The 27,858-nt window shown below is 46.2% G+C and overlaps 1 protein-coding gene across 13 annotated transcripts in view; it reads right to left on the bottom strand.

The window, feature by feature from the left end:
* Window positions 1-27,858, bottom strand: part of FGFR2 (fibroblast growth factor receptor 2) — a 127,720-nt gene that overhangs the window by 11,321 nt on the left and 88,541 nt on the right. For 9 of the 13 annotated variants that reach the window (XM_067024510.1, XM_067024509.1, XM_059053000.2 and 6 more), the window contains 8 exons: window positions 25,123-25,244; window positions 22,677-22,787; window positions 20,295-20,485; window positions 13,818-13,940; window positions 13,184-13,254; window positions 11,368-11,505; window positions 9,578-9,683; window positions 4,742-6,420 (listed from right to left, as the gene is read on the bottom strand). In XM_067024510.1, coding sequence (XP_066880611.1) covers window positions 6,256-6,420; window positions 9,578-9,683; window positions 11,368-11,505; window positions 13,184-13,254; window positions 13,818-13,940; window positions 20,295-20,485; window positions 22,677-22,787; window positions 25,123-25,244 — 1,027 coding nt within the window. In that variant the 3' untranslated portion in view covers window positions 4,742-6,255. Of the gene's footprint in view, window positions 1-4,741; window positions 6,513-9,577; window positions 9,684-11,367; window positions 11,506-13,183; window positions 13,255-13,817; window positions 13,941-20,294; window positions 20,486-22,676; window positions 22,788-25,122; window positions 25,245-27,858 lie in introns of those variants that run through there. The other 4 variants (XM_067024513.1, XM_067024519.1, XM_059052999.2 and 1 more) reach the window with 3 other exon arrangements.

The following is a 27,858-nucleotide window of genomic DNA, read 5'->3' as shown; positions in this document are numbered from 1 at the left end:
CTTTTTTAAACTGTGGTACTTAAACCCTTCACCAGCTTGGCTGGTACAGTTCTGAAAGCATTGAATCGTCCCTTAAAGCTCATCCAGGGCATTGCCTGGCAGTATTTATGAGCAAATGCTTGTTTTAAAAGGGGAATATAATTAACATTGTAAATCAACTATACTTCAATTAAAAAAAATAAAAGGGGAACATAACAGGTTCATTGTTGTAAACATAATTTCATGATTTAAAAAAAAATTTGATCATTATTTTCATTGACTTAAAACTTATTTTTTTGGTTGTTTGCTTGTTTACAAAAGTGGGGGAGACATGGTCCTAATGAAATTCACAATTAACTAGCAATTTCATGAATAAGTTTCTTTGGTAAAAATGACAATTATGAACACATACATGTACATATATTTTTCTTTATATCTGTCTCTACATCTATGTCTGTCTACATCTAGATTGCTTGATCGATAGATAAATAAAACAGCGGCTAATATTTGAGTGCTATGTAGCAGGCACTGTGTTTAGTAAAATCTCATTGAATTCAACGCTCACTTGAGAAAGGGATCATTTGTCACGCCATTTACAAACCAAGAAAACATTTCCTCCTTTATTCTTAATTTATAAATCTATAAATCTGTCCCTTTCCAAGTACATTATGCTGAGGGTTTTGACTTGTAAGCGATGCAGGCAAGATTCAGTTAAGTGCCGTCAACTAAAGAATTAGAGGGAAAAAGAGGCTCAAAAACACACAACCCAACAGAAGGCAGTGTTCTGAGTCACAGGAAGAGAGCTGGAATACTTACCTGCAAATGTATTTTAAGCCTAATTCCGTCACTGAACTACATACCTTAGAATTCAACTTTGCAAATGAAAGAAATCCACTGCCTTTTATTTCAAAGGTCCTGGGAGGATGGCAAGGGCTGCTGGAGTTTCCAGATGATTGGCACTGACTGTCCTCATATCCACTGTCTTCCGTAGCACCTCATGTGACCTCTGAGACAGGCCTCGGAGGCAATTCTGAAGCCCCTGGGACATTGACACAGCAGCCGCGTTTACTGGTGCTGGGGCTGCCACAGTTGGTGTGGCTGCTTCAGTGGCCGGCATTGGAACAGTGCTTGGCAGCTTCATCCAAACCCCCGGAAACCCTGAGGAAAAGAGGACACAGAGGGGCCCCATTCCAGAATGTCACTTAAGACGTGGAAGGCTTCTGTAGTCCTTGCCCAGCCAAGTCATTTCAAGGCTTCCAAGGAATGAAATGTGAGAGAAGATAAACTTCGCTTTCATCTTCAAAAACATCAAAAAATAAATAACATCAAAATGCAGGCTGGATAAGGACGACTCCGGTGTGCATGCATAAGTAATAGTGCATTAATCGGTCCCAGGGGATTGCTCAAGCTCACTAGACTTTATTTGCTATAAAACTGGGGACATGGGGCAGAGAGGCACTCAAGGAGTCCAGCCAGAAAGAATCTCTGTCCCTCTGCCTCACGAGTTAGTGCTTCCTTCCTTTCTAGTCAAGAGGAAAGACACGGAATTGATCAATTTCTCAGGCCCTCCACTTCGTGAAGCGCCACTGAGGCCTCTTAGCTATCTTGGCCAGTATTACAGGTGCAAAAGCCAGCCAATTCACTGAAGTATCTTGTTTTAGAAAACCCAGTAGCTATTATGTATCTTGATCCATGATCTAAGTCTTATTTCTTCAGCTAATGAAATCTTAGGAAGACCTTTTACACCCACCAGGATAGCTATAATAAAAAGTATGAACAGTAACAAGTATTGGCAAGAATATAGAGAAAATGGAACTCGCATACACTAACGGGAATGCGAAATAGCACAACCATTTTGGAAAACAGTCTGGCAGTTCCTCAAAGGTTAAACACAGAGTGAGCACATGACCCAGCAATTCCACTGCTAGGTGTACAACCAAGAAAAATTAAAACATACGACTACACAAAACTTGCACACAAATGTTAATAGCAGCACTGTTCCTAATAGCCAAAAAGTGGAAACAACCCAAATATCCATCAGCTGATGAATGGATAAGCAAAATGTGTACCTTTCCACACAATGGAATATGATTCCGCAATAAAAAAGGAATGAGGTACTGACACATGCTCCGACATGAACGAACCTTGAAAACATCATGGTAAGTGAAAGAAGCTAGACGCAAAAGGCCATATATGATGCCGTGTATGTGAAATGGCTAGAACAGGCGAATAGCAGATGGGTGGTTGCCAGGGCTGGCAGACGGGGGGAGTGGGGAGTGACTGCCAACTGGGACAGGCCTTCTTTTTGGAGTGAGGAGAATGTTCTGGATGGTGGTAATGGTTGCGCCATCTTGTGAATATACACTAAAAAATCACAAATATACAAAAACAGGTTCTCAGGAAGAGAAAACTGTTTATTAAGAGAGTACCATCTGCCAGAGCTGAGCTAAGCTCCTACGGGCAGCCCTCACGGTAAGACCGTGACACTGGTGATAACCAGTTTTACAGCTGAGGAAATGAAGGTCAGATAGAATCCATGACTTGCCCGACATCACCCAGCTATAAGAAATAAACCAGTCCAGTTCCCTCCCAATCCACCATCCATTGTCTTTCTCCTGGACTGCATAAGGCTGCAGCCTTGTTTACTTAGACCATTTCCCAGCCATGTGACCCTTAGGAACCTCAAGCAGACCCTCAGATTCCTGATCTGCAATAGCGGTCTCTGTACCTAGCCCTCCTAGAGCCTCCATTATACAGTACAAGCTAGCAGACCAACATCTTGTTTCCAGAATGGGGCCTGGGTCCTCAATCCCTAGCTGTTCGCATCTGTCAGATGGTTTACTGTAATTGCACGTTTTAGTTTCCTACGCGTGGTATCAAGGAACTTCCCAAAGCATCTGGTGGAGGGAAGCTCCCTGAGGTAACAAGGGATGGAGAAGCTGAGAGGAGAAAAGGGTACCCGGTTCTCAGGGAACCCACCCAACGCCCCTGAAGGCCTCCTGACTCCTCCGCCGTGCTTCTCCCTCCCCGCATCCTGCCCAAGGTCGCCACCAGCTGCACCTTGAGCAGCCTCTCGAGTCACCCCGCTTCCGAGCTGGAGGCAGCAGAGTCAGGTACCCCTCCTTCCTCACCAAGATGCCTGCGACTTTCGGTCCTTCATGTCTCGATGGCAATCACACTGTGTTTCGACTCATTCCCATTGTTTCCTCAAGTCTCGGGGTGGGAGGCGGGCTGAGCTAAGCGGGGCCGGGGGAAGCCATATGCTCCAGGATTCTTAGCAAGCCTTGCCCGTGTCGCTTTATTTGGGGTAGGTATCAAAAAAGAAGTAGCTCCCATCCTTCTCACGGACCACATTACCTTCCTTCCCTTGATGACAAATCTACTTCTAAAACTAAAATGGCCAACAGCTAGGAGTATAATCCACCTTGTCTATTTCCATGATAGCTTACATTGTAAAAAGCTGTAACCTGTTCCTTCGGTCTCAAAAGTATAGAAGATGTACCACGGATTTGCATGGATGTGGAGCGCCGGCGGGTCCTTCCTGCAGCCTGGCCAAGGGGAGCCCACTGGTGTAGATGGCCAGAGGGGCTGCAGAATAATCTTCCCGAACACACGTGACTAAAGGCTGCTTTCCCTTTTCTTTTTAATTTTATGGTTTTTTATTGACGTATACTTGATTTACGATGTTATCTTTTTTTTTTTTTTTTTTCTTGGCCGTGCCACACAGCTTGTGGGTTAGTTCCCCGACCAGGGATTGAACCCGGGTCAAAGCAGCGAAAGCACTGAGTCCTAACCACTGGACCACCAGGGAATTCCTGTGTTATCTTATTTTTTAAATCCCATTCTTTCGGGTGGGATTATAACCCTGTCCTGAAAATAAATACCGCAGGAGATTGGCAAATGCAGAACGAGGGCTGAGGCCACGCTTCAGTTGGCTGGTGAGACCCTCACTCTACCACTAATGACCTCAAACAGAACAAAGATGCCAAGGATGGCACCTTCTTCCCCCCCGCCCACCGCCGCACCACGAGAAATATTTATTTTATTCTGAACTGCAAAGTTGAGTTCTGGCCAAGGGCGGCACTTTTTAACCACCAACAGCCCCAGAAGGTTCTGAGAGCGTGGCTGAGGTTCAGATGCCAGATTGTTTTTGTCTCCTTTTCCTGGTGTTGAGGCTGGGGAGCGAATATAATGAAGCCGTAAGAGTCACAGATTGACATTTGTTAAGAGGCCAAAAAAGCCCTTTCCCTCTTCAGATTCTGGGTGGCATGGAAATAAGTAAAATTATTTTGAAAGTTTGTTCAAGTTGTCTTTTTGAGATTTTGAAGCAAATTCTACATCATGAGGAAGGCAGCCTGAAAGACTTCAAGGTGCCCAGTATCCAGACCTTCTGACTATCTCCCCCCTCAACGCCTGCCATCGTTAGAACAGCTGCCCGTTCACAAAGCTCCCTCCGTGCCATTCATGTGCTCCTCTGGGAGCGGCTGGGGCCCGGAAAGGAACACGGACTCCCCTGGGGTCCCAGGGGGCCACGGAGCCAGGACCTGAACCAGCCTCTTCTGATTTTCCATTGGACCCACCTGCTGCAGGCACTGCTGGTCCCCGACAACCCCTCTGACAAGTCACCGTTTGTAGCAAAGAACAGACCTCCCCAGCTCTGCTTTCCTTCCGCACAATCACACCACACGGCACGAGTCGGCACCTCTGAACACGGGAAACCACTTGGTAAGACACGAGTATTAAAAAAATAAGCTGCGTGACATTTATTTTGTCTTGTTAACATTAATATCTGTAGAAACATTTTTATTGTCAGTATAAAAATTAACAGGCTTTATTAAATACTTTCTCCAATTTCATAGCACGTTAAAAATCAGTGTCATCTCCATTCATGCTGCATGGCTACAGCAGAGTGAGTAGGTGTTTCGAAAGCAAAACACAGCACTTTCATACAGAATGGACAGCGTGGCGGTATTCCGACGTTGGCATTACGTGGGATTCTTTTGGGGAGGTCCTGCTAGGTGGAAGCGATCCCTTAAAAAGGTGGAAGGATCCCCCAAACTATCAGCAGAACAACTCGGTGTTTCCATTTTCTTCGATGGGACATGAACATTCTAGAAGGCTTCTCTGTCGCCAACGAATCTGGAAGCCATTAGGAAGATTCGCCGAAGAATACAGGCTAATCTAATCAACGTGCAACTCGGGGGCAGAAGGCCAGCTGCCGGAGAGCAGAACACTCTGCTAGCATCTCAACGAAGGGCCCTCCTCGAGGAATGGACTAAGGCATCTTTTTAAGAGAACGGTGGTACCATTTGTCTTGGGGAGCCCAGGTAAACGTTTATGGGCCCAATGACAGAGCTGCACCGAATCAAAACGCCTTCTTATTAACGAGTTCTGTTTAACATGGGCATTTAGGTGGTTTAAGAACAATCATCTGACAGCAGAGCTGAAACACAAATAAATCAAAACTTCATTTCCCCAAATTAGTCATAGTGTGTAAATATTTCTCTTTTCAAAGGATCTGATAACTAGTTAAGTCCAAGCAAGAGGTTAACTAGTCTGATGTGCTGCCGGCATAGAAATGCCACTTAAATTACAAAAAAAAAGCCAAAAAAAAACCAAAAAAAAAACTATAAACAGTTGTTTTGTATATTACCAATTCATTAATAAATTAATGTTATACCATTTTCCCTGAAAGCAAAAGTACTTTTCCACCTCTGCTCGGTGAAAATTAAGAAATTCTGTGTAAGAACAGCATTTAGCAAATAGCTATTTAAGAAAAAAAAGAGAGGGAGAGAGACCAATTCTCTAGGTGCATTGGGACATCCATTTAAAATCAATACAAAAAATAATTCCTTGTAAATATATAATATATATTTATACATAATTTGAATATATTTACATACATCCAGCACCTATATACTGCAATTGTGCTCTATAAGTATGTGCTGACATATATTTTCTCCATTTATTACAAAATTCACAAGAAATGCAGAATGCATGTTTGCCTTGAGTCTGGCTGGTCCACAGCCAGCACCCACAGTGGGTCATCAGCACGTGATGGCCCGTGGCAGTCCGTTGCCCCAGAAACATTCTTCTTCTCCTGGTGAAGATTACAAACTCTTTACACGTGTGCTGATTACTTTTCCAATTATTTACTCCTCTGATGCATATACACACACACAAGCCAAGACAACAGGCTCCCAGAGGCAGGACCTCCCTACTCAGTACAGCTAGGTTCCTGGTGCCGCCCTGTTTGCGGACGGGGGACAAGCCCATTCATGTTTTAACACTGCCGTTTCTATGTGGATACTGAGGAAGGCAGGGTTCGTAAGGCATGGGGTCCGGAGAGAAAACAGAATCATCTCCCGAAGAGCAAGAACTCCTTGTGTCAGGGTAACTAGGTGAATACTGTTCAAGAGGCTGACTGAGGTCCAAGTATTCCTGAAAGAAGGGAAGAGAGACGTTTTATTTCATCTCGGGTCAGGATAACAAGGTGAATACGGTTCGAGAGGCTGACTGAGGTCCAAGTATTCCTGAAAGAAGCGAAGAGAAGACTTTTATTTCAAACGCAGGCTCTTGAGACGTTGATATGGGAGTTGCGACAACATGGGGGCACCCCCAGCAGGTTGAGACCTGCCCACCCCGGCTTCCACAGAGACCAGCTTGAGACCCCAACTTTATCTCCTCTAGGCTGCCCTTCACTTTTCTTCTCAGCCCATCTCAAACGAACTACTGGCAAGTAGGGAATGTTAACACCCAGCTGAGCAGTCACCTCGACGGGCACAGACCCAAGGACCTGCTTGTTAGACCACACGGTTCAAATCCGCACCCAGCAAAATGGAAACAACGTAAGATGTTGTGGATGCCCGGGACCCCTTTCCATAGCTGAGACCACGAATATGTATTTCACGAGTTACATTGTACTATTGTAGCTTCCAGGATAATTTCTAAGGGGACTGTGTCTTCATTCAGTGGGTAATTTCACAGATGCAATTCGTTACTCTCAGAAGCTCTCTGAGTTGAAAATGTAAACAGGTTCAAAAAAGGCTTGGATATATACCCGTGTTTGTTACACCAACAATGGACAGCTGAAGAACAGTTTAGGAAAATGCAGGTTGCGTTTTAAAGGTTTGAAGGTTTGAAGTTCAAAAAGGGCTCTTCTGCTCCCTGAAGCATCCATCGGTGTTGCTGTCAGAAAGCCCACCCGATGGCCCCCAGATAACATTGCTTCCGACTTAAGACAGGCTGAGAGCTCGCTGCCTGCTCTTGTGTGGCCCGTGAGCTAAGAACGGTTTTTAACATTTTGAAATGGTTGGGAAAAAAATCAAAAGAAGAGTAACATCTCATGGTATTAAAACCATGTAAAATAACAAAATTCACATTACATTTAAAATTTAGGGTCAACCCAGTTATATCTAAACACAGACATATTCATTTACACATCGTCCGTGGCTGCTTTCCCGCTACAGTGGCAGAGTTGAGTTGTTGCTACAGAAACCCACAAAGCGGCCCATAAAGCTGCAAGTTGACTGTCTGGCCCTCGACAGAAACGGTCTGCAAACTATGAAAAGATTTCTCAACTGGGGAACCTCTGGGTATCGCTGCCTCAACTGGGCTAGCATGTTGGGGCGCTTCCACTCACACCCCCCAAAGCCAAGGAGTACACTATGACACATGGTTTTGCTGAAGGGGGGCAAAAAGTGCAGACCACAGCACAACCAGCCTCAGTGTTATCAGAAAAGAGCCCACAGAATGTTGGCGACTATACATTTTAAAAGACAAAAAAACAAAACAAAACAAAACAAAGCCCAAACCACCCCTGTAATTCATCACCAGGTTTGGCAAGAAAAAGAGTCCCCATCCAAGAATGGGGGATGTGTCAGTTCCAACAACATCAGCAGGAACTGCACAACTAGAAACAAACACGCCCACCACATCAAAAGAGAACTTTTTTGCTTACAATGATAAAAATGAAATTTTGTCCTAAATGGAACCAATTTTCTCCAGCATATGGTAATGATTTTCAGAAGTAAAGAAACTTCGATTTTTATATCCGTTAGACAATATGGCATTCTGCTTTTTAATTTTAGGATGCTAGATGTAAATTTCAGGGTGAAAATGGGCCCACTTTAAATGTAAATATATAAATAAACAGCATAGAGCACGGACACAGGATCATAAAAATGGAACTCTAGTGCTTTCCCAGTTTCTAACTGAAGCCATAAACGTTCAGATCTGATAGGGAATAAAAAAAAAAAAAACAACTAGGGCTCTCAGTGGATTCCAAGTCTAGGGTTAAAGGAACTTATACTAGAAACAACAATTTTGGCAGGAGAAGAAAGTTGGTGTTTTGGGTTTTTTTTTTTTTCCCTTGAACTGTTCCTTTCAACTTCTGAAGGTCAGCTGTATTCATTTAAATGCAATCTCTCCCTTTATCAGCTACAGTCAGACGCACAGATAATATTGCTGGCTTAAGGCTTCAAATCACAACATTTGATTATTTTTTTAAAAAATCAGTCTGAAACTATTAAATGCATTATTTTAAAATAAAGGTATTCTTTTCCTTCTAAAATATTTAGGCAATTTTAACCTTTTTTTTGCTGTTATTAAGACAATTGTAGGGTTTCCTTCCCCTACCCACCCCACCCCCCCCCCCGCCGCCGCTGTTTGGAGGAACACTATTCTACATCCTCATTAAATATCTCATTAATTAATTAACTAATTCACTAACAAGTTCTCCCTATTGTGGGGTTTTTCTGGCCTTGATGGGTTTATCATCTTTCCTGCTCAGACCACTTTCTTTCCACAACCATGGTGAAGTAGCCACTGACATGGCCGAGTTTGGACAATGAGTGATAAAAGAGGGTTTCTTTTGTTGATAAAGATTATAAATATTTTCTAGAAAATAAATATTTTAACAAAAGGTATGAATTTTCACTTAAAGATCCTGTAAGTCACTCATTAAAGGAAACTCTGTACATTTATGCTGTGACCAGGCAGGGTCACGTCATTATATAGAAGCTGGAATGCGTTATACAGAAGCCGTGTCATGTGTTATTATATCGAAGCTGGAATGGCACAACTTCAATGCATCCCATCGAGCTCATCAGTAACAGACCACCAGCAGCCCTCACAGCAATGACCAGCAGCCCTCACAGCAATGACCAGCAGCCCTCACAGTAATGACCAGCAGCCCTCACAGCAATGACCAGCAGCCCTCACCCTAATGACCAGGGCAAGGAATCCAACCAGCACAGAAACCCCAGCTCCTTCCCACGCAAACCCAAACACTGAAGTCGGACATTTCTTTCCTCTCCCCATCCTCCCACATATAGGCACCCTGGACCCACCACCCACGTGCCACAGTGAGGGGTAGCCTAAGGTGGGGGGTCCTCTGTCTCTGGTTTTGTGAGTCAGAACTCTCAAGATGTAGTTCTGAGAAAAGTCAGGATTTGGAAGGGACACATAGGTTCACTCTGCCTGACCCCTGCGGAACAAGGATAAAGTACACCCCAGAGTCCAACAGGGGAGGCTACATTTCAAAAACTGTGCTGGTCTCCCAAGCAAGGACCCTGGGCTTCTGGAAGGAGGTTCTTACCTCATTGGTTGTGAGTGTGAGAATTCGATCCAAGTCTTCTACCAACTGCTTGAAGGTGGGTCTCTGTGAGGGCACCGCATGCCAACAGTCTCTCATCATCATATACCTGGAAGAGATGGGTTTCCTTGGTGAATTAATTCCCTAAGTACTAGGGGGAATGGCTATAAGCCAGTCTTAATGGTCAATATGGAGAGATGTCCTCCAGTATGAAAATGTATCAGAACTTCCCTGGCAACTAAATTAGGGGGTGGTGATCCACTTTGCCAAAAGGGGCACTGCTTGATTCCTCTGAAAGGCACTTTGATTTACAAAAACATCACGTTAACCAAAATGTTTTAGAAAGGTATATATGTCATCAAAAAAGACACTTCCATGTGTTTTCACGGCTGACTTCTGGTATCCCTGTGGCGGTGACTTATAATAGGGTATCATATCTCCACGGCACTTTTGGACACTGTGGGGAGAGCCCTAGAGGAGCAGGCGGGAACCCGCTCTTCCCTCCCCACGCGGCCCTGCCTGGACCAAAGCTGCCCTACTGTTATCTGCCTGCCACTCTGAACAAAGGTTCCTCAGTTTTAAAAAACTGAAGTTTGAAAACTGCAACTTTAAGGCAAGGGTCTTATGAATCAATCTGCTGTCACTGGGCTGTGCCCTCACTTCCTGATTAACTCTTGGATAGGCCTAGGTTCCCAGGCCTGATCTTGATGATGGGTCCCGACAGACCCTCTAAGGCAGCAAAAGCACCAGGAATGACAAGGTACACAATAAAACGTAAGAGGGAAGAGATATGGGGACGTTATGGATATGTATAGCTGATTCACTTTGTTATACAGCAGAAACTAACACACCATCGTAAAGCCATTATACTCCGATAAAGGTGTTAAAATAAATAAATAAATAAATGCCTTTATATAACATTCTATAAAATGTGGCCATTCATCAGATGTCCACTGCACACCGAAAAGAACTCATGGGATTACTGATGTAAAATCCCGTGAAACGATATCCAAGAGAGTGCAGTCTCTGGGACAATCCTGCTTCTTAGTCAATTCTGGGGGTTGGGAGGAGAGACTCCTTTCCAAAGCACTGACTTTACTGCGCAAGACCCATGTCACCAACACAGTGTAATTCCACTTAAAGTACGGAGTAGGTTTTGCTAGAAACCGGCTCATGGTTTTAAAGTCAGATCGGGTACTCTAAGGATGGCACCTGGACAAGTTTTTAATTCTCTGCACTAAAATATGGGTGAAATATAGGTAACCAGACGCTAGTTCATTCGCACTGAGGAATGTGGTTGAGGTCCATCTATAATAGCAATTTTCAATGGTCACAAAGAGGCTGCAGAAGCACCCATTCTCCACTCGCTGTGCAGGGGGCCAGGCACAACCCATGAGGAAAGGGGGGCAGCCCCGGGGCTTTTGAGCTCGTGTACGTGGGAAGCCTGATGTGCCTTCCTGTCACTCTGACAACAGCAAGGCACAGTACAGTGGCCCAGGAAGGTCACCAGGCTCACTGTGTGAAGTCAGGAGCCCTCGGCTGGGCAGCCCGACACCCTCTGTGGGTTAAAGCTCGCTCCATACACCTCAGAAGGATGTTCTTTCTTTTGGACAGTCAGGGCTGTCCATGGAGCTTTCTATCTCAGTTCCAGGATGGGGCCCGGAAAGTTTCAGCAATTCTTCTTCTTAGGACATGTTTTAAAAACCAGGGGCCTTAGAAAACCAAACTATCCAGGAGAAGCGTCACTGGCGGGCAGGGGCTCCTGGGGCATCAGGAGAGACGACGGCCCTTACAGTTCATTGGTGCAGTTTGCCGGCTTATCCATCCTGTGCCCTTCCTTAAGCAGCTTAAAAAGTTCCTCCACGGGAATCCCTGGGTAGGGCGAGCCCCCTAAAGTGAAGATCTCCCACATTAACACCCCGAAGGACCAGCTGCAAAGAAGGGAGAAAACGGCATTAGTAATCCATCGGAATCACAGAAACCTAACCACGCCCAGTTAAGAAAATAAACGCCCACTTACTTCTTACACTCAAAGACAACGGACCGGGGCCCTCCTACAGTTCATCCAACTTGCCCCTTCCTGCCTCCAAAGAGCATCCCCAGATGACAACGAGAGGCTATTCCGATGGAATTTTCCATCAACAGACAAGTGATAGTAAACCATCACGCTTTGGGGGGGCAGAGGGGAGGGTGGAGATTGGGGATTTTTTTCCCTCCTTCCATCACTCTCAAATAAAACTATTTGTCTTCATGCAGTGTTATAAACATGAACTTCTAAACTGCAAAGCTCTTTATGCTCCTGTCCAGCTCCTCTACCGGCCTATGTGCCTGACCCCAGGGCTGTGACCGACAGTATAAGCAGTTGACAGGATAAGGCCAGCATGCTGATTCTGAGAGGTGGCAGCTGCCCGAGGTGGCCAGTGGACCGTCTGAGGGCACAGAAGTTTTCCTACTGACTAAGGTCATGAAGGGAGTTAGCGCCGGGCTGGGATTAGGATGGAGGAGCCCTGTGCCCCAGACGGACTTCATACGACAGACAGTGAAGACATCTCACAGCACACAATTTATACCTGACCGTGCAGAGACCCACAGTTGGATCCGGAACCTCGTTCAAGAGACTCACAATTCCTGAGCTAATCAGGCCGAGAATCCTGCATTTACCTATGTCACCGGAGCTACACCCTCACTGATTCTGTTGAGTTCCAGAAATGAAACTGCCTTTGGTTTTGTGCAGAGCCAGAACAGCAGCACAATCCAGGCAGTGTGCTCACTGCAGAACTGGGAATCGTAACACTTTCCTTCTAGGACTGCTGAAGAGGACCAGAGGCTACAGCATGGGATCCGTGCCTGCCCCAGAAATCTTCCCACCCACACAAACAAGAGGAGCTCAACTGATTTTTAAAATTTTGGAATAATTATAGATTCATAGGAACTTGCAAAAATAGAACAGAGAGCGATCCTCTGTACCTTTCACCCAGTTTCTCACAATGGTAACATCTTTCGACCACATTTCCAAAGCTGGAATTCTAAAATACCAGTTGGAGCCTGGCCCTAATAATATTTTTAAGTGTATCACAATAGAAATATTGTATAGTTTGCACTCTATTTCTGTAACATTATCAAGGATGCTAAGACAAGATCAGAATTTTTTCAAAGGATGAACAGGGAGCAGGCCCTGTCGAGATCATCCTAGTGGACTGTGTCCCAACCAGCTTTCCCCTATGAGGACAAACTTAGGACGGGGAAAACATGACAAACTCCTCTCAAGTAGGAAAAGTTTAAGGGCGCAAAGAACACGCCAACGGCTTGGCAAATTAGACAGCAGCTTTGTACTTGCACATCCGTGAATCAGTTCAAGGGGGAGAACTTCCGCTCTGGCAGCAGCAGGTTTAGTGGTTCCACCTCCTGTGCGCTTTGAAGCCGGGCAGATTAGTAACAGAGCATTGGTTACCAGCCTACCATAAAATCCATCCTTTCTAAGGCCAGCTCCTGCACCTTCTCTGCATGTGTGAAATGCAGCAGGGACCAAAGAATGAAGGAAGGCAAAGAATGTACGAGCTTTTTACAACTCAGCCCGAGGGAAAAGGCAGAGGCAAGGGAATTACTTACACATCACTCTGATGGGTGTACACTCTATCGAAAAGGGCTTCGGGAGCCATCCACTTGACTGGAAGTCGGCCCTGCACGTGTAGAAGAAATGCAAAAACCAGTATATATTAAAACCGATTTATTTTAGCAGGTTCAACCGGGCTGTGCCCTGTTTATTTTAAGAGCTGACCCTCTAATGGTTTTTGCTGGACAGTCATTAGTGCAGAAATAAGCTCCAGCTGGGGCTACACAGAGAGTGGGAGATGCGCAGATTTGGACACGTTAATAAAATGTCGTTTCCTTGGATTCTCATTACCATCTATCTCCCTAGCGGGCAGACACACCCTGACCAACTCCTAGGTGAAAATTAACCCAGAAACTCCCAGGCTCTATCTAACCTTTGCTAGGAAAGTTCTAGACAAGGAGCCTTACGAAGATTCCTGCTGCTGGTTATTCTGTACGTAAGACTGGTTCACATTTACCAAGAGTATCTTAACTGTAGTCTAAATCTGCTTACTGAGAAGTTTGTAAAGAGGAAGGCAAAAGAACAGGAATAAAAAGGCATTGGTCCTTCTAGCTCTGAGCAACATCTTTCACCTGGAACATTCCGTGCCACCTCTCCACCCCTTCCCACTTTATCACTGCCACAACTTACATTTGTGGTCTTTTTGTAGTAGTCTATATTGTTGATATCTCTGGCCAGTCCAAAGTCAGCGATTTTCATCACATTGTTTTCTGTTACCAAAACATTTCTGGCAGCTAAATCTCGATGAATGCACTGAAATCGAGAAAGAACTCATTTCAAAATGCTACAAGAATAAAAAGGTAACATACGCACTTCTTACAACGCAGAGAGAAAATACATCTTACGTCAAAAATAGGTATTTCTTTTCTAATTAAAATAAAAGACCAAGGCCCCAACTGTTTCAAAGAGCAAAGGCAGGTAAGAGAACACATGCCCTTTTATGTGCAGTTGACTGGCATCCTTCGTATTATGAACACCCAAATGACCTCTTTTAACGCCACAATTATTCCCCCTCTGCAGTTCCGGACACTGTTGCTTTCTTGCTCATTTCTGAAACCGTCCCCCGGCTGAGTTCTAAACCCATCCCTTCTCTTGGCTCACTCTCTTTCTCTCTCCCCGACCCCTCAGATCCCTTGGCTTTACTTAGCTTCTCTCTCTCTCTCAAAATAGAGGACCTGTCCCATTATTTTTGTATATTTCCACATATCCACATGGCTTCCATTCTTAGATACATACAGAAGATCTGCAAATTCCTATCTCTAACCTGACCTCTCTCCTGGGATCCAGATTCTCATTTTCAATAGGGCATTTCCACATTGACATCCCTTTGGCACCTTTAAATTCAAGGTCTCTACTCTATTCTTATTTTCTTGGTCTTTTTCGTATACACCTGAGATATATACACCAGAATTCTTTACACACCCCTGCCATGTTCTTTTGATGTGAACTCCCAAATGCCTCTCCAATTTGTCCACCCGGCTCCGTTCCCACTGCTAAGCCCTTAGTCCAGGGTCTCACCACCCTTCCAACAAGTCTCCGTGCTTCAAACTCAGCACTATTGCATCTTCTCTGCTTCCCTCAAATTATGTTTCTGAAGGAGCTGATCACATCTGTTCCAGGCTTATATGAAGGTCAATACCTGTCTATTCATATTCTCTGGCCAGTTCTCACCCAACACCTGGTCCCCACACGGGGCCCAGCCTATGTCTGCCGCATCCACGGGGGCCAGATGCTGAGATGTTCGCTACAGGGCAGCTAATTTATGGTTCCGATACTAACTCTCTGGTCTCAGAAAGCTCTAGTCATTATAACTTCTATGCTTCCTTTCTACAAATGATATGTTTTTGTAAGCTGTTAAAAGTGTTTTGGCTGTACTTTAATACACCAAGATTTTACCAGGATGCATGGTAATTAGGGTCCCAAATCATCACCTCCTAGTTTTGGAAATGGTAAGGTATAAAGAAGTGAACAAACATCCCTAATAAACACTTTTACACAGGTGCTAGGCAAAGGCTAACTATTATATGAAGCAGAGAGTCCTGTCAACCGATTTGACGTGCGTGGGTGAAACGGGGCTGATTGTAGATTGATACTCCACGACATGGCCCACTGAAAAAGGAGCAGACCAAACTCTCTCTGAAGAATAAATGGGGGGTAATTTTTTTCTGCCCACCCTCCAACTATTCCTTGTTTTTAATCTGCTTCTGGGGCCCCCTGGATGGGCTAAGATCGTTGAAGGGGAGGCAGGAGAGCCCCACAGGCCCGCCTGTGCCCGGCCAGAATGGAAGCAGGAAATGTGAGAGCTCCCAGAAGCCGCCCAGGGATCCAGCTGGGGCGGGAGCTGTGTTCCTGGTTTTGGAGGCCCCTTCAAATTGAACTTCCAAGCCCTGGGCCAAACTCTCCCAGTGGCGTGCTCCCTGCCGACACAACTCTGTGAGTTTGGCAAGCTGTGTGGTCAGAAGAATCTGACTCCCTGTGCGTGGGGCTCTGACCACACATAAGGGCTCAACTCAGAGTCACTACGACGGCGACCCCCATTTTCTCCAGGAGAGCCAGAACTCAGCACCAACCTCCTGCACCCCAGGGTGCTAGGAAACACCAAAGCCCACCCTCTGGGCTGAACAAGAAGAGACTTGGAACCAATACCAAGAAAAAGAAAATAATCAAAGTCAAGCCAAATTCCCATCATCTGCAGAAATCTGAGTTATTCTCCAGTGCAAAGAGCTGACCACTTTACATAACCAGGGCTCTCGGGCTGTTCGGTATTCCATTTCTTCAATAAACAAAGGTCAACGGGTCGCTAAGGCAAGGAAGACTAACACCTCTATGACCCTGACAGTGTGCCGGGTGCCTCTGCGCAGCTGGTCACATTAAATTCCCAGAGCAACCTATGAGATGGGTATTATTATAGCCATTTTACAGATGGGGAAGTTAGAGCTTTTGCTAAAAAAAAAGAAAAGCCAAACAAACAAAAACAAAAACAAAAACAGCTGCTCAAGTTTAACACCTTGGAGGTTTAACTGGCCTTAGGATTTTATAAAAAGGAAAAAGTAGTGTACTTTGCACTGAAAATAGGAAGGCCTCCATAACTGGTAGAAGGCTCAAATCCCACATCACCTAATTGTGTTACTGTCCACATCATGGAGTTCCTTAACTTGTCCACCCCCAGTGTCCCCAGGTCAAGGGCAGGACTGCAGGTTCATCTCTACATTCCCAGCACAGAACCTGACCCAGTAAGCGTCCATTGAGCTGAATTCCTAATTACACTCCATCAGCAATGAACCAGATGTCTCACCCAACAGTTCCTCAGGCGGGTCTCTGACAAACTTATCACCATACATCGGGAGGGAATTGGGTGTGACGGGGCTACCTGTCCCCTGCTTCTTCCATTTTCCACTGTCAGGAATAAGCCCTCCATTTTTGGAAGCAGGTTCCACTCAGGGGACTGTTCTTAAGATCTTGGTCTAGAACCTGCTTCAAACCTGTTCTAGGTCCTTAATTGCCGGTGGCCTTCAGCAAAGAGCTTTGGAAACACAACTACAAAGCCTTAGGAAACAGGACTCTGTCCCCTCTACCCGACCCTGGGTTAGCAAACAAAGCCCCAACACAGGGCATCTCAATGGTCCTCTTCTCCGTCCAGGGAGGCAGGGAATACCTGAGAGCAGGATAGGTGGGTAGAGGACAAGAAGGCCAGGTCTGGGACCAGCCACTTTACTCTCCAGGCTGACGAGTCCCCAGCTCAGAAATGAGGACAGTGACTCCCTCTTACCTGGGCTCAAAGCTTTCCTGGCACTTCCAAACACTCCCCTGCATCCTTATCCATAAGATGGGGATTTCAACACACCTGTTTCTGTGTTGTTCGGGGGTTATGGCCGATACTATCTGTAAAATGCTTGCTCCATGCCTGGCAGACATTAAGCTCTCACAAAGTGGTAGTGATTAGTAATAATGATAATTATTACTAATTACTTTGGCAGGAAGAAACAATCAGATCTAGAATGTGGGACATTTGACAAGACATTACTTCAAAATGTCAGTGTCACAAAAGATAAAAAATGCTGGGGAGATGGTTCCAGATTAAAGGAGGCTTAATGATAATTATTACTAATTACTTACTATTAATAAGGGCATTTTCAGTTTGTCATTCTAAAATGTAACCTTTTCCCCATCTTGCCAAGTTCACCTGATTCTTAGTTCTCTCTCCACCACACCAAGCAGCTCCCAAGCAGGAAGGATCTCGTCCTTGGCCGTAGCGGGGGGGGGACCCACCACTGCTCCACAAGCCAGACTCCACCAGCTCCTTTCTCCTATTCCACCTTCCTGAGACTCCTCCCGGGGCCTCTGTGAACCACATTCTGGGTTCCCTCTCCTCCGTCTTTTCCTGTGCTTTCAGCCCATCTCTAGATTTGAGAGTTTTCTCAGGGTTTGACTCCAGGCTTCTGTTCCCCCTCTGCTCTGTCTCTCCCCAACCTCCCCACCCAAGGAGAACCCATCCATCCCCACGGCTTGAAACTACACTCCCTTCGCTGCCTCCGGTGTCTAGCCCAGCCTTCAGAGCCGAGCTTCAGCCCGCAGCTTCCTGGTCGACATCTGCCCTTGAATGACCCTCAGACACGTTCAAAACGTGCCTTGGATTTCCCACCAGAATCTATTCCTGCCACCGCCCCATATGCCCCCGTCTTCCTCATCCTGATTAGGCTGCACCACCATCCAGTTTCTCAAGATGGAAATCCAGGAGTCAGCCTTGACCTCTTCTTCTCCCTCCTGTAGCTACTCAAGCCATTAACTGTCCTGATAGCGAAATATATCCCAAAGCAACCTACTTCCCTCGCGCCTCTAGGGGCCAATAAACCTCAGCCCAAACCATGGTCACAGGAGCCAGCTTTACAGATCAGCAAACCTGATCAAAATCACTCCCCCTCGGTGGCTTCCCCAGAGCCCAGAGCACAGGGCAGAGTCCTTGCCTGAGGCTGTCAGGCCCTGACGCCCTAGAGGCTCCACACAGCCCGTCCCTCTGCAGGAGGGCTCGCCCTTCACCTCCCCCTGCAACCTCCCGAGTCCCCCGTGTTCCCGACCTCACACTATCCGTTTCCTCCACAGCACGGTTCTCAGCCTTTCACATACTTATTTTAGGCCCACATTTATTGTTGATTTCACCTGCTGGTCCCCAGAGCTCCTGATCCAAGAGGCCAAGGACTATGTCCATCCGGGTCACCTGACCCAGGATACCAGGCATCCGAATCAGGAACGCTCAGGAATATTCGTTGAAGGATTAATAAAACGACCAGGCCACTCTCCCACCACTTTGGATTAGTAGCAGCGCCCTGCTGAGTCCAAAAAAATCCTTCCTCCCTCTCCCACACCAGGAGGACAGAGGGCGACCAGGACCAGAGGCTCAGGACAGGCAGCCTGTCCGCAGGCTGCCTCCCCAGGCTTTTATTAGCAATAGTTCCAAGCTACAGAAAAGGCGAAAGAGAACAACAGCTATCCAGGTTTGCCAGATTCACTTGTTATGCTTACTTGCTCTCTCTTTCTCTCTATACCCAGCCTCCCTGTACACACACGCACACACACACACACACACACACACACACACACACGTTTTATGGCTGAACAACTTAAAAGTGAGCTGCAGACCTCATTAGCACATACCTCCCACCTTACACAAGACCTCTATCACCAACCCCAAATTTAAAGTTGAAACAGTCACGTTATCTACTATCCAATCAATTTCACATTTCAATTGTTCATAAATGTCCTTTAGGAAAGCAGCAGCCCCACCTCCCATCCAGAACACGAACCCTTCCGGGATCACACATGTACATTCAGTTGTCACGTCTCTTAAGCCTCCTTTAATCTGGAACCATCTCCCCAGCGTTTTTTGTCTTTTGTGACACTGACATTTTGAAGTGATGTCTTGTCAAATGTCCCACAGTCTAGATCTGATTGTTTCTTCCTGCCAAAGACTTGTCAGCTGGCAAAGTCCGCTGTGCACACGCACGTGTACACAATTGCACAACCCTGTTTCAGTTTCCTGAAATCTATACTTTGGGACATCTTACAGGAAAGAAAAAAGCTCTGAAAAATCTTCAACTCTGGACTCTGTTGAAAATAAAAAAACAGAAAACAGAACATGTGGTGGCTCTGGCCGTGTTCCCACATGGCTACAGATAGCTGGGGCCGAGGTGCAGCTACAGGTCCCCAAATCCCTACTCGGAGTGAAGTGACAGGGGCGGCCTCGCTCACTCGTGTGACTGGCACGGCCAGGACCCAGCCCAGGCCACAAGGGGACAGACGGCCCATGCCCACCAGAGGCTCTTGCTTCTTTGGGGACCAGAGGAACCCCTGATGCTGCATTAAGCTCCAGCGCAGTTAGGAACTGACCCACCTCTGCCCAAGAAGGTAGCTCTGTACTTCCCCCCAAGCGTGGGCCAGGGAAGGGTGTCTTGGGCCGTCCAAAATGCCCCAGGGGATATCTGGGCACCTGTCTAACTGCTTTCACAGTAACTCAGATGTTTCAAGTCCACTGAGTGTGGCATACCTGGAATGCAGGCGATTCACCTCAGGGGACCCGGCCAACTTCTAACCGCAGAGGGTCACCCCACCAAACGAGACAAAATAAATCCAGCGGACACCCAGCACTCGACGTTACCAAAATATCCCTTCATGTGATCTTTGTTCTTAGACTCTTTCACGCCATTTCAAACTCAAAACCATGAAGACAACAACCCGAAGTTCACGTCCAAAGACTCAATAACCACAAAACAAATAAAGCCAAAACCTCATCAGAATTAAAGGCGGCGTCCCCCTAACCCAACTGCTGTCCACCTGGAGACCCAACTCCCCGACAGACCACAGCCAGCTGTGCCTGAGAAGAGAGACATCTTTTCTGCTCATCTCTGTGGTGTCACTACTGGTTTATGAGGCTGTCTTGGCTTTTAAAGAGTTCGTTAAACCCAATGTGAATAACGTAAGACATAGTCTCCAGGTCGTACAAGACAGGCAAGGGCCTGATTCGGCAAACGAGCACGTCCCAATGGACGTGTCTTCTTCAAAGACATTTTTCACTGGAATCCACCCAACCAAGGAGAAATGGGAAGGACTCACTTTTTGGGAAGCCAAGTACTCCATGCCCCGGGCCAGCTGGTAGGTGCAGGACACCAAGTCCTTGAAGGTCATCTGCTCCTCGGGAACGCGGCTGATGTCATAGGAGTACTCCATCCCAGGCGGCCTCCGGGCACGGAGGTATTCCCGGAGGTTGCCCTTTGAGGCGTATTCGACTATGACGTAGAGCGGCCCTGTGGACCAGAACACAAGTTGGAGAGGCAGGGAAGCCCAGATCTGCCCTGGGGCAGCTCAGCAAAGGAGTTTTACTTATTACAACCCAGTGCTTTATCATTTTTTAAAAAAAAATTTAAACATACAGAAAAGCACACACAAAAATAGAACACATGCATTCTAATCTCCCCCAAATGACAACCGACGCTCGGTCAAGACAGACTCAACAGTCTTTAAGAAATAAAACAGCGATACTACAGTGAGTGTCCTTTCCCTGTCTCGCCCAGCCTCTCACCTGAGCCCTCTTGGAAAGCCACAGATACCATAAATTTGGTCCTTGTAGGGCATTTTAACTATTTTACTGACACATATGTATCAATAAACAATGTATTATTTTTAATCACATCAATGAGTAATAAAGACATAGCTTTGCACCATTTTTCCCCCCACATATTATCTTTCTGGAAGCCAGTCAGGCTGATAAAAATAGATCTAGATCATTCCTTTTAACAGTTACATAGATTCTATCATATAAACATACCACATTGTATTTCTCCATCCCCCTATGGGTTGTTTCCGGGTTTGGGCCGTTGCAAACAGTGTGCAGTGAACACCGCTATGCACGTCTCTGTGTATGTGTGTGTGTGTGTGTGTGTGTGTGTGTATATATATATATATATATGTGCAATAATTTCCCCATGGTATAGACGAGCCTGTTTTCGTGTGTAAATGTTACTGGCACACAATGTGGCCCATTCATTTCTGTATTGGCTGTGGCAGTTTTCTCACTGTGGCAGCAGAGATGGGTAGTTGCCACAAATCTGAAAATATTTACAATCACCCTTTACAGAAAAAGTCTCCTGACTCCTGGTCTAGACCTCAAAGGGGAACTGCTGAGGCAAAGACAGGCGTTTTCAAGTTTATTAATTATCATCAAACTGATTCGCAAAGTGCCACAGATCATCCATGAGAGAAGCCAGGGGTCTCGCTCCCCTGAGGAAGATAAGGTGCCCCTTCCTATCTGTCTCCCCTCTTTCAGGCCACTCGTGGGAGCTCAGCCACCTGGTACCCATAACAAGACATGGGTTCCTCAATCCCCACCTTAAGGGAAGAACTTGTCAACCAAAATGCAGGATCTTATTTGGAGAAATCCCTCTTAGCACTTACAAAACAAAAACATAAGGAGGCTGCCTTTTCCGAAAACCCTCCAGGTCATGCCCTATAAACAGGAGGACGGTACTGGCGGTGTTGGTCACCCAATGCCCGCCTTCCCGCCCCCAGAACCCAGGCACGGTCAAGTCATAACGTCTTCTTTGTGTTCACGGTCAGGAACACTTCCTGACGGGTTTTGTGGGTTTTTTTGGCCACACCATATGGCTTGTGGGATTTTACTTATTTTTTTACTTATTTACTTTCGTTTATTTGTTTTTGGCTGTGTTGGGTCTTCGTTGCTGTGCGGGCTTTATCTAGTTGTGGTGAGCGGGGGCTACTCTTCCAGGCAGTGAGCAGGCTTCTCCTCGCGGTAGCTTCTCTTGTTGCAGAGCACGGGCTATAGGCACAAGGGCTTCAGCAGTTGTGGCACGTGGGCTCAGTAGTTGTGGCTCGCGGGCTCTAGAGCGCAGGCTCAGTAGTTGTGGCGCAAGGGCTTAGTGGCTCCGCGCGGCATGTGGGATCTTCCCTGACCAGGGCTCGAACCCGTGTCCCCTGCATTGGCAGGTGGATTCTTTTTTTTTTTTTTTGCGGTATGCGGGCCTCTCACTGCTGTGGCCCCTCCCATTGCGGAGCACAGGCTCCGGACGCGCAGGCCCACCGGCCACGGCTCACGGGACCAGCCGCTCCGCGGCACATGGGATCCTCCCGGACCAGGGCACGAACCCGTGTCCCCTGCATCGGCAGGCGGACTCTCAACCACTGCGCCACCAGGGAAGCCCTGGCAGGTGGATTCTTAACCACTGTGCCAGGAGGGAAGTCCCAGCTTGTGGGATCTGAGTTCCCTGACCAGGGATTGAACCCAGGCCTTCGGCAGTGAGAGCTCAGAGTCTTAACCACTGGATCACCAGGGAATTCCCGCTGAGAGGGTTTTTATGGAAAACTTTAAGCATGCACTTGAGAGGCCCTAGGAGCAAGATCTAACAGTCCATCCATTTTCAAAACGATGCTGACATTGAACCCTGGGTTTCGTGGATGAAAGCTCTTTTTCCTCTTACTCACCATCCTGAGTACAGGCTCCGAGGAGATTGATGATATTTTTGTGTTTCCCAATCATCTTCATCATTTCCATCTCTGACACCAGATCAGAAAGGTCCTTCTCTGTGGCATCATCTAGGAACATTAGGTAAATTACAGATCAGTTTCCTCTAAGCCGTTGGTTGCTACTGTTAGTTGATGAAAATTTGGTTGACACAGCATGAAAGTCAATTTTAGAACCAGAAAAACTTTCCAAATCATCTCCCTCATCTTACTGGTGAAGTGGGAAGGGCCCAGCACTGCCCTGCTCCGTGTCGAATAGCTAATTGGGGGTCAGTAGGGTCAAAAGTCAGAACAAATATATAGGCCTTGGATGCCAAGGCCAAATCTTTTCCAGCAAACCTCGCACACATGGGGGCGTTTTTCTCTATCGTGAAAGAATTCTATCCTCTGGCAGACCTAAGGTACCTGAGAAAATCACATCAAACTTCAGGGGGCCTGAAAGCAACCGTGGGGACTTCTCGGCAGGAGGAGTGAGCTTGGGAGCACTTCACATCCCTTCAGACTTTCTCTGCACCACGTGCTGCTAAGCTGAGCCCTCGCAGCCCACAGAGCATTCACAGACGGATTCAGAGGACACCCTGGACTGAGGACAAAAGTGCGTGTGTGTACGTGCATCCTGAGGGGGCAAAGGTCCATGCCTTCTACGGGCTTCCAAAGGGGCTGGGATTCCCCTCCTAAAAAAATTAAGGTTTTAAAAACCTCTGCTCCATAATTTCAAGCAAGAATGGCTTAGGTTCTGCATACATAGGCTCACAGTTAGCTTCCAAAAAGCGGCAAGATTCTTCTCCAGGTATCCCCCTTTGAGCTAATTCAATATGGGGAAATCTGGGCTTACTAAAAAAAAATGAGGGAAGGGCATGGGTAGAAGCCATGCTGCATAAAGCTTTTTAGCTTCACAAAAGGAAGAGCAACACAATTGCCTGGAGTGTAAAATCCACGCAGACTCAACGTGGAGGACTGAGCGCCTGCCCCTCGGATGCAGAGGCTCCACTGCGGTGACACCGTGGGGTCTCCTCTAAGCTCCGAGCCACCCACTGGCTGTAAAAATGGCCACGTCATAAGGGCTCTGTGGCTAATGTCCTTCTCCATCCTAAGGGAAGGCCAGCCTTGAAATAACCAGAGAAAGAGAACTCCCAGACCTCCTTCCCCTGAGCTCCGCAAACCGAATCAGAAGCTCTGTCCACAGAGACCAGGAGCCCGGGGCCTTCTGCATTCTCGGCCCTGGTACATGGCCAGGGGCTGTCGGGGTGGCTGGTGGGAGCCCACAGCTCACTGCACCTGTCACTCAGCAAGGCAAGGGCACGGGAGGCAGGCCCAGGCCATGCAGCACGCAGGCAGAGGGCTGGCTGCCTCTGTTGGTGGAGCTGAGACATGCAGGGCGGGAGAACTTAGACCTCCCAGGCATCACACCCCAAAGTGGGGAGCAGCTCAAAACACACCTAGTATGCCTTGGGAGCCATTCAGATCCATAGCTAAAAAAGCAAACAGAAGAAAAACACCCAACACCTTTCGGACGATTTCCACCTTCCTCCCTCCCCTCAGGGAGAGACGTGGTGACTATCCCACAAAAACCCATGAAAGAAAGAAAAAGCGTAGCCCCCGGGGCGTCCACAATGTGTGAGGCCCCCCATGTCCCGAGAACAGACCTCTCTCCTCCGGGACATGTGGGAAAAACTCAGCTTGGGGTGTCCTTTCTGAGATGCCTACAATGGGATTTATAATGCAATCATTCCCTGTAAGTCCTCTCATAACAACACGGTGGGAGGATGAAGTTAATGGTTAAAAGTTCTTTCAGCTCCTTGGACGCAGGCGTGAAGCTGGGTTGGAAGGTTAATGCAGAGACACTCGGGCTCCCACGAACGCCACTCAACGTTCACATCCCTGGGCAACAGCTCACACGTCCTAGAAGGCTCCAGAGCAGCACCCGTCCCCGGTGACTCCCCTTTCCGCTTCCCAAGCGACTCCCACAGACGACCTCAGTCCTGCTTTGTTCCTCTTGCAAAGGAGTAAGTGTGTCCTCCTCTCCCTGAGCCTCCTTTCTCCCTCTAAGAAGGCCAATTTTCCTTCATTTGTAAATTAAGGTTTGGGTCCTGAATCTGACATACCAACACTCATCTAAATTAATCAATTCTACGTGTCAATACTTTCTAAGCACCTACACGTATAAAGGGAATGAGGCTGCCGCTTTCCAGTACGACTGGCTTTTCTTTTTTATAAGTGCACACAGCTCAAGATAAATAGTCTGTCCAAGATGCTGATTTATACTGAAAACTTCTCAACCCCTAGGTCAACTATGTGCTCTCTAACCCCCTGCCATGATAGAGTTCACATGCCACAAAAGGAACATTCTTGATAAGGCGCCCTCACCCCTCCCTTCCCCCACCCTCCCCACCTCCGCCCCACTCACCTTTCAACATCTTCACGGCCACAGTGACTGCTTCCTTGGGTTTCTCTTTGTCAATTCCCACTGCTTCAGCCATGACCACTTGCCCAAAGCAACCTTCTCCCAGGGGTTTGCCCAGCGTCAGCCTAAATGTGTAAAGAGAGGATTAGCAAACAGCATCTGGTGTAGTGAGGGAAATTCCAGAACTCAATATAAAAATCTTTCAGCGGCTTACAAAAGCATGGAGCATGTATCATATGGAACTAATGAGACTTGGGGTACACAAGCGCTTGAGTATTTTCTTAGTGACGTTTTAGAGAATGTCAATTACTGCTGGAACAGCTATTGAATTTCACATTTGTATTCTCGATTTATTTTCTTTATGGAAGGTATCCTCGCAAGTGAGGTGGTCAGCCTTCCTAAGTGCTAAAAACGAGGAGCTTTTGATCTTGAGCCTATCGAATTTTCATAATTTAGAATATCTCAAAGAAAACCATTAAAGCTGTTATTTTTTGTCTCCGTGACGTCTTTAAAAATCGCTATTATTCAAATACCAATGGATCTTATGGTCACATTCTGGGCCAAGTTACAAGATACGAATCTTAAACGCATTTCAAGGAATCTCTATTTTTTCATTAAAGGAAAAAGGAAATGCTAGAAATTGGGGGAATTTTTTTTGACATAATAATTTAGAAATCCTTATGACTACCCAAAATTAATAGTGAAGAAAATCCAAAGTGAACACAACAAACTAAATTTCTACACTCAGAAGCTCTACATACATCATACTAACAGCCATATAGACTCCTTGGGCATTCCAGAAACCAACAGAATGGAAGAGACTCTGGAATACTTATGAATGTGGTTTTTTCATTTAAGCATAACACAGCAAAGGACCAAGCTGCCACTAGTAAGCAGTATTTTTGGTAAGTATGCAATGGTTTGCAAAAGTCACAGCAAAGACCGAGGGCAGTGTGTGCTATGCTGAGGTCATTCCCTGTCTATCCTGAGCTAAAATTAAATTTAATATCTTGGCAGAAAATAAACATTTGCATTGGAAAAATGGCTAATTTATGTCCTACTGCCCTGCTGCTACAAGCATAACAATCCTTTCTTTGTATAACGTCTGCCTCCGATCTAATAAACTGCTTCTAAATAGCCTTCATTCATTGGAAATCTGCTCCACCTACGGCTGAGCTAAACACTATTCTGAAATGCTTTGCACTCAGATTTTCCACACTCCGGGTATCCCGGGTGGGACCTGACAGTCAGACTCCCACTCTTGCCCGCGGCGTCACAGGTGGCAAAAACTACAGATGGAACCTGAGAGCTGCAGTTTCTTCAAATATGATCACAGCTCCCAAACTCAGTCCTATATCCATAGGAATGTGCACATTAACCCACCTACTTGTTTAATCAAACCAGGGAGCTGGGAGGGCTCACGAGCAACACCCCCTTTCCACGTTCTACAGGTAAAGAAATCATTCTTTGTTTTTTCTGGTACCTCACTGGTAAGCGTTCAGTAAACACGTGCTGCATGAATAGTACACAAATAACCTGGAAATCACTTCCTTTAACACTCTAACAGAATGATACCGGTACAATAATTTGGTTCTAACGTATGCTGCACATTAATAAATGAGCTGTTTATTATTTGAAGTAACGAGCCATTAGAAAACAAAGCTGGTTGGAGCTGCGTGAATCAAAATTACAAGTGCCATGTAAGCTATCTCTCCTCCCAAAGAGAGCTTATGATATCCAGCCTCTGGAAAAGCTTATCTTTGTATTTCCAAATTTGTGTATGAGTTCCTTCTCTAGTAATTAGACACTTCTCCGACATAATCTCAGGGAGATAGTGCAAATGTCAAGACCAATAGGGTTGCTGTATATGAGCAAGTCAAAAGCTTATTCCAGCTGATTTGATGCAGATGTATAGTCAGCGATTTCTACCTTCTTCCATTATTCTCAAGCTGTTTGGACTCTGATTACTACAAGAGAGACCCTGGAAATTAGCTGACAGTCCTTCAATGACCACCATATTCATTTCAGAAGGTGAGTCTGGGGGCTGGTCCCTGGTTAGAAGCTGGAGGGCTGGTAGTCCAAGATCTGTCCACTGACCCGATGCCCAGCTCTGCCATCTTGCTGAGATTTGCAGTTCAGATACCTCAGGTTATGAAGCGAAATGGAAGGAAGGGAAATTCACATGAGCCAAGAACTGTGCTCAGTCCTGGGAGGTCTGTACCATGACCTTCATTTCATAGAAATGAAGTTCAAAGAGAATCAGGGAACTCACACAAGGTTGCCCAGCCACTGGCTGGCACAGCCAGGATTCCAATCCAGCCCAATAGAATCCAAAGTCCCCGAACTTGAAGCCAGACCAAGAGACACACAGCTCCCAACAATGCCTTCAGCAGAGCCCAGGTGGCCGCACTTTGACTGAACATCTGACTGGAACACATCAATATCATCCAATAAGGAAAATACTAGGGACCACAAGAAATTTGACGTCAGGTACCGTATTTGAAGATTTCTAGCCCAATCTTATATTAATAACTATTAAAACCAGCAACACTGGGTGAAGATTCTTAAGGCGATTTATATACTAGACCTAATTTCTCTAAAGAAATGAACTGTAGAACAGACATGTTCTAGGAACCAGAAGTTGGAATGTCAACTGTTTTATAAATGGGATAATCCCACTTTTATTCCATTTGACTGGGTTTGCATTATCCAGAAAGTTTTTAAAAAAATGCTAACAAG

This window comes from Kogia breviceps, chromosome 2 (genome assembly GCF_026419965.1).
Source record: "Kogia breviceps isolate mKogBre1 chromosome 2, mKogBre1 haplotype 1, whole genome shotgun sequence".
NCBI lineage: Eukaryota > Metazoa > Chordata > Mammalia > Artiodactyla > Physeteridae > Kogia > Kogia breviceps.
The sequence above is the reverse complement of the archived record's forward strand: the minus strand, read 5'-3'. Positions and strand labels throughout refer to the sequence as shown.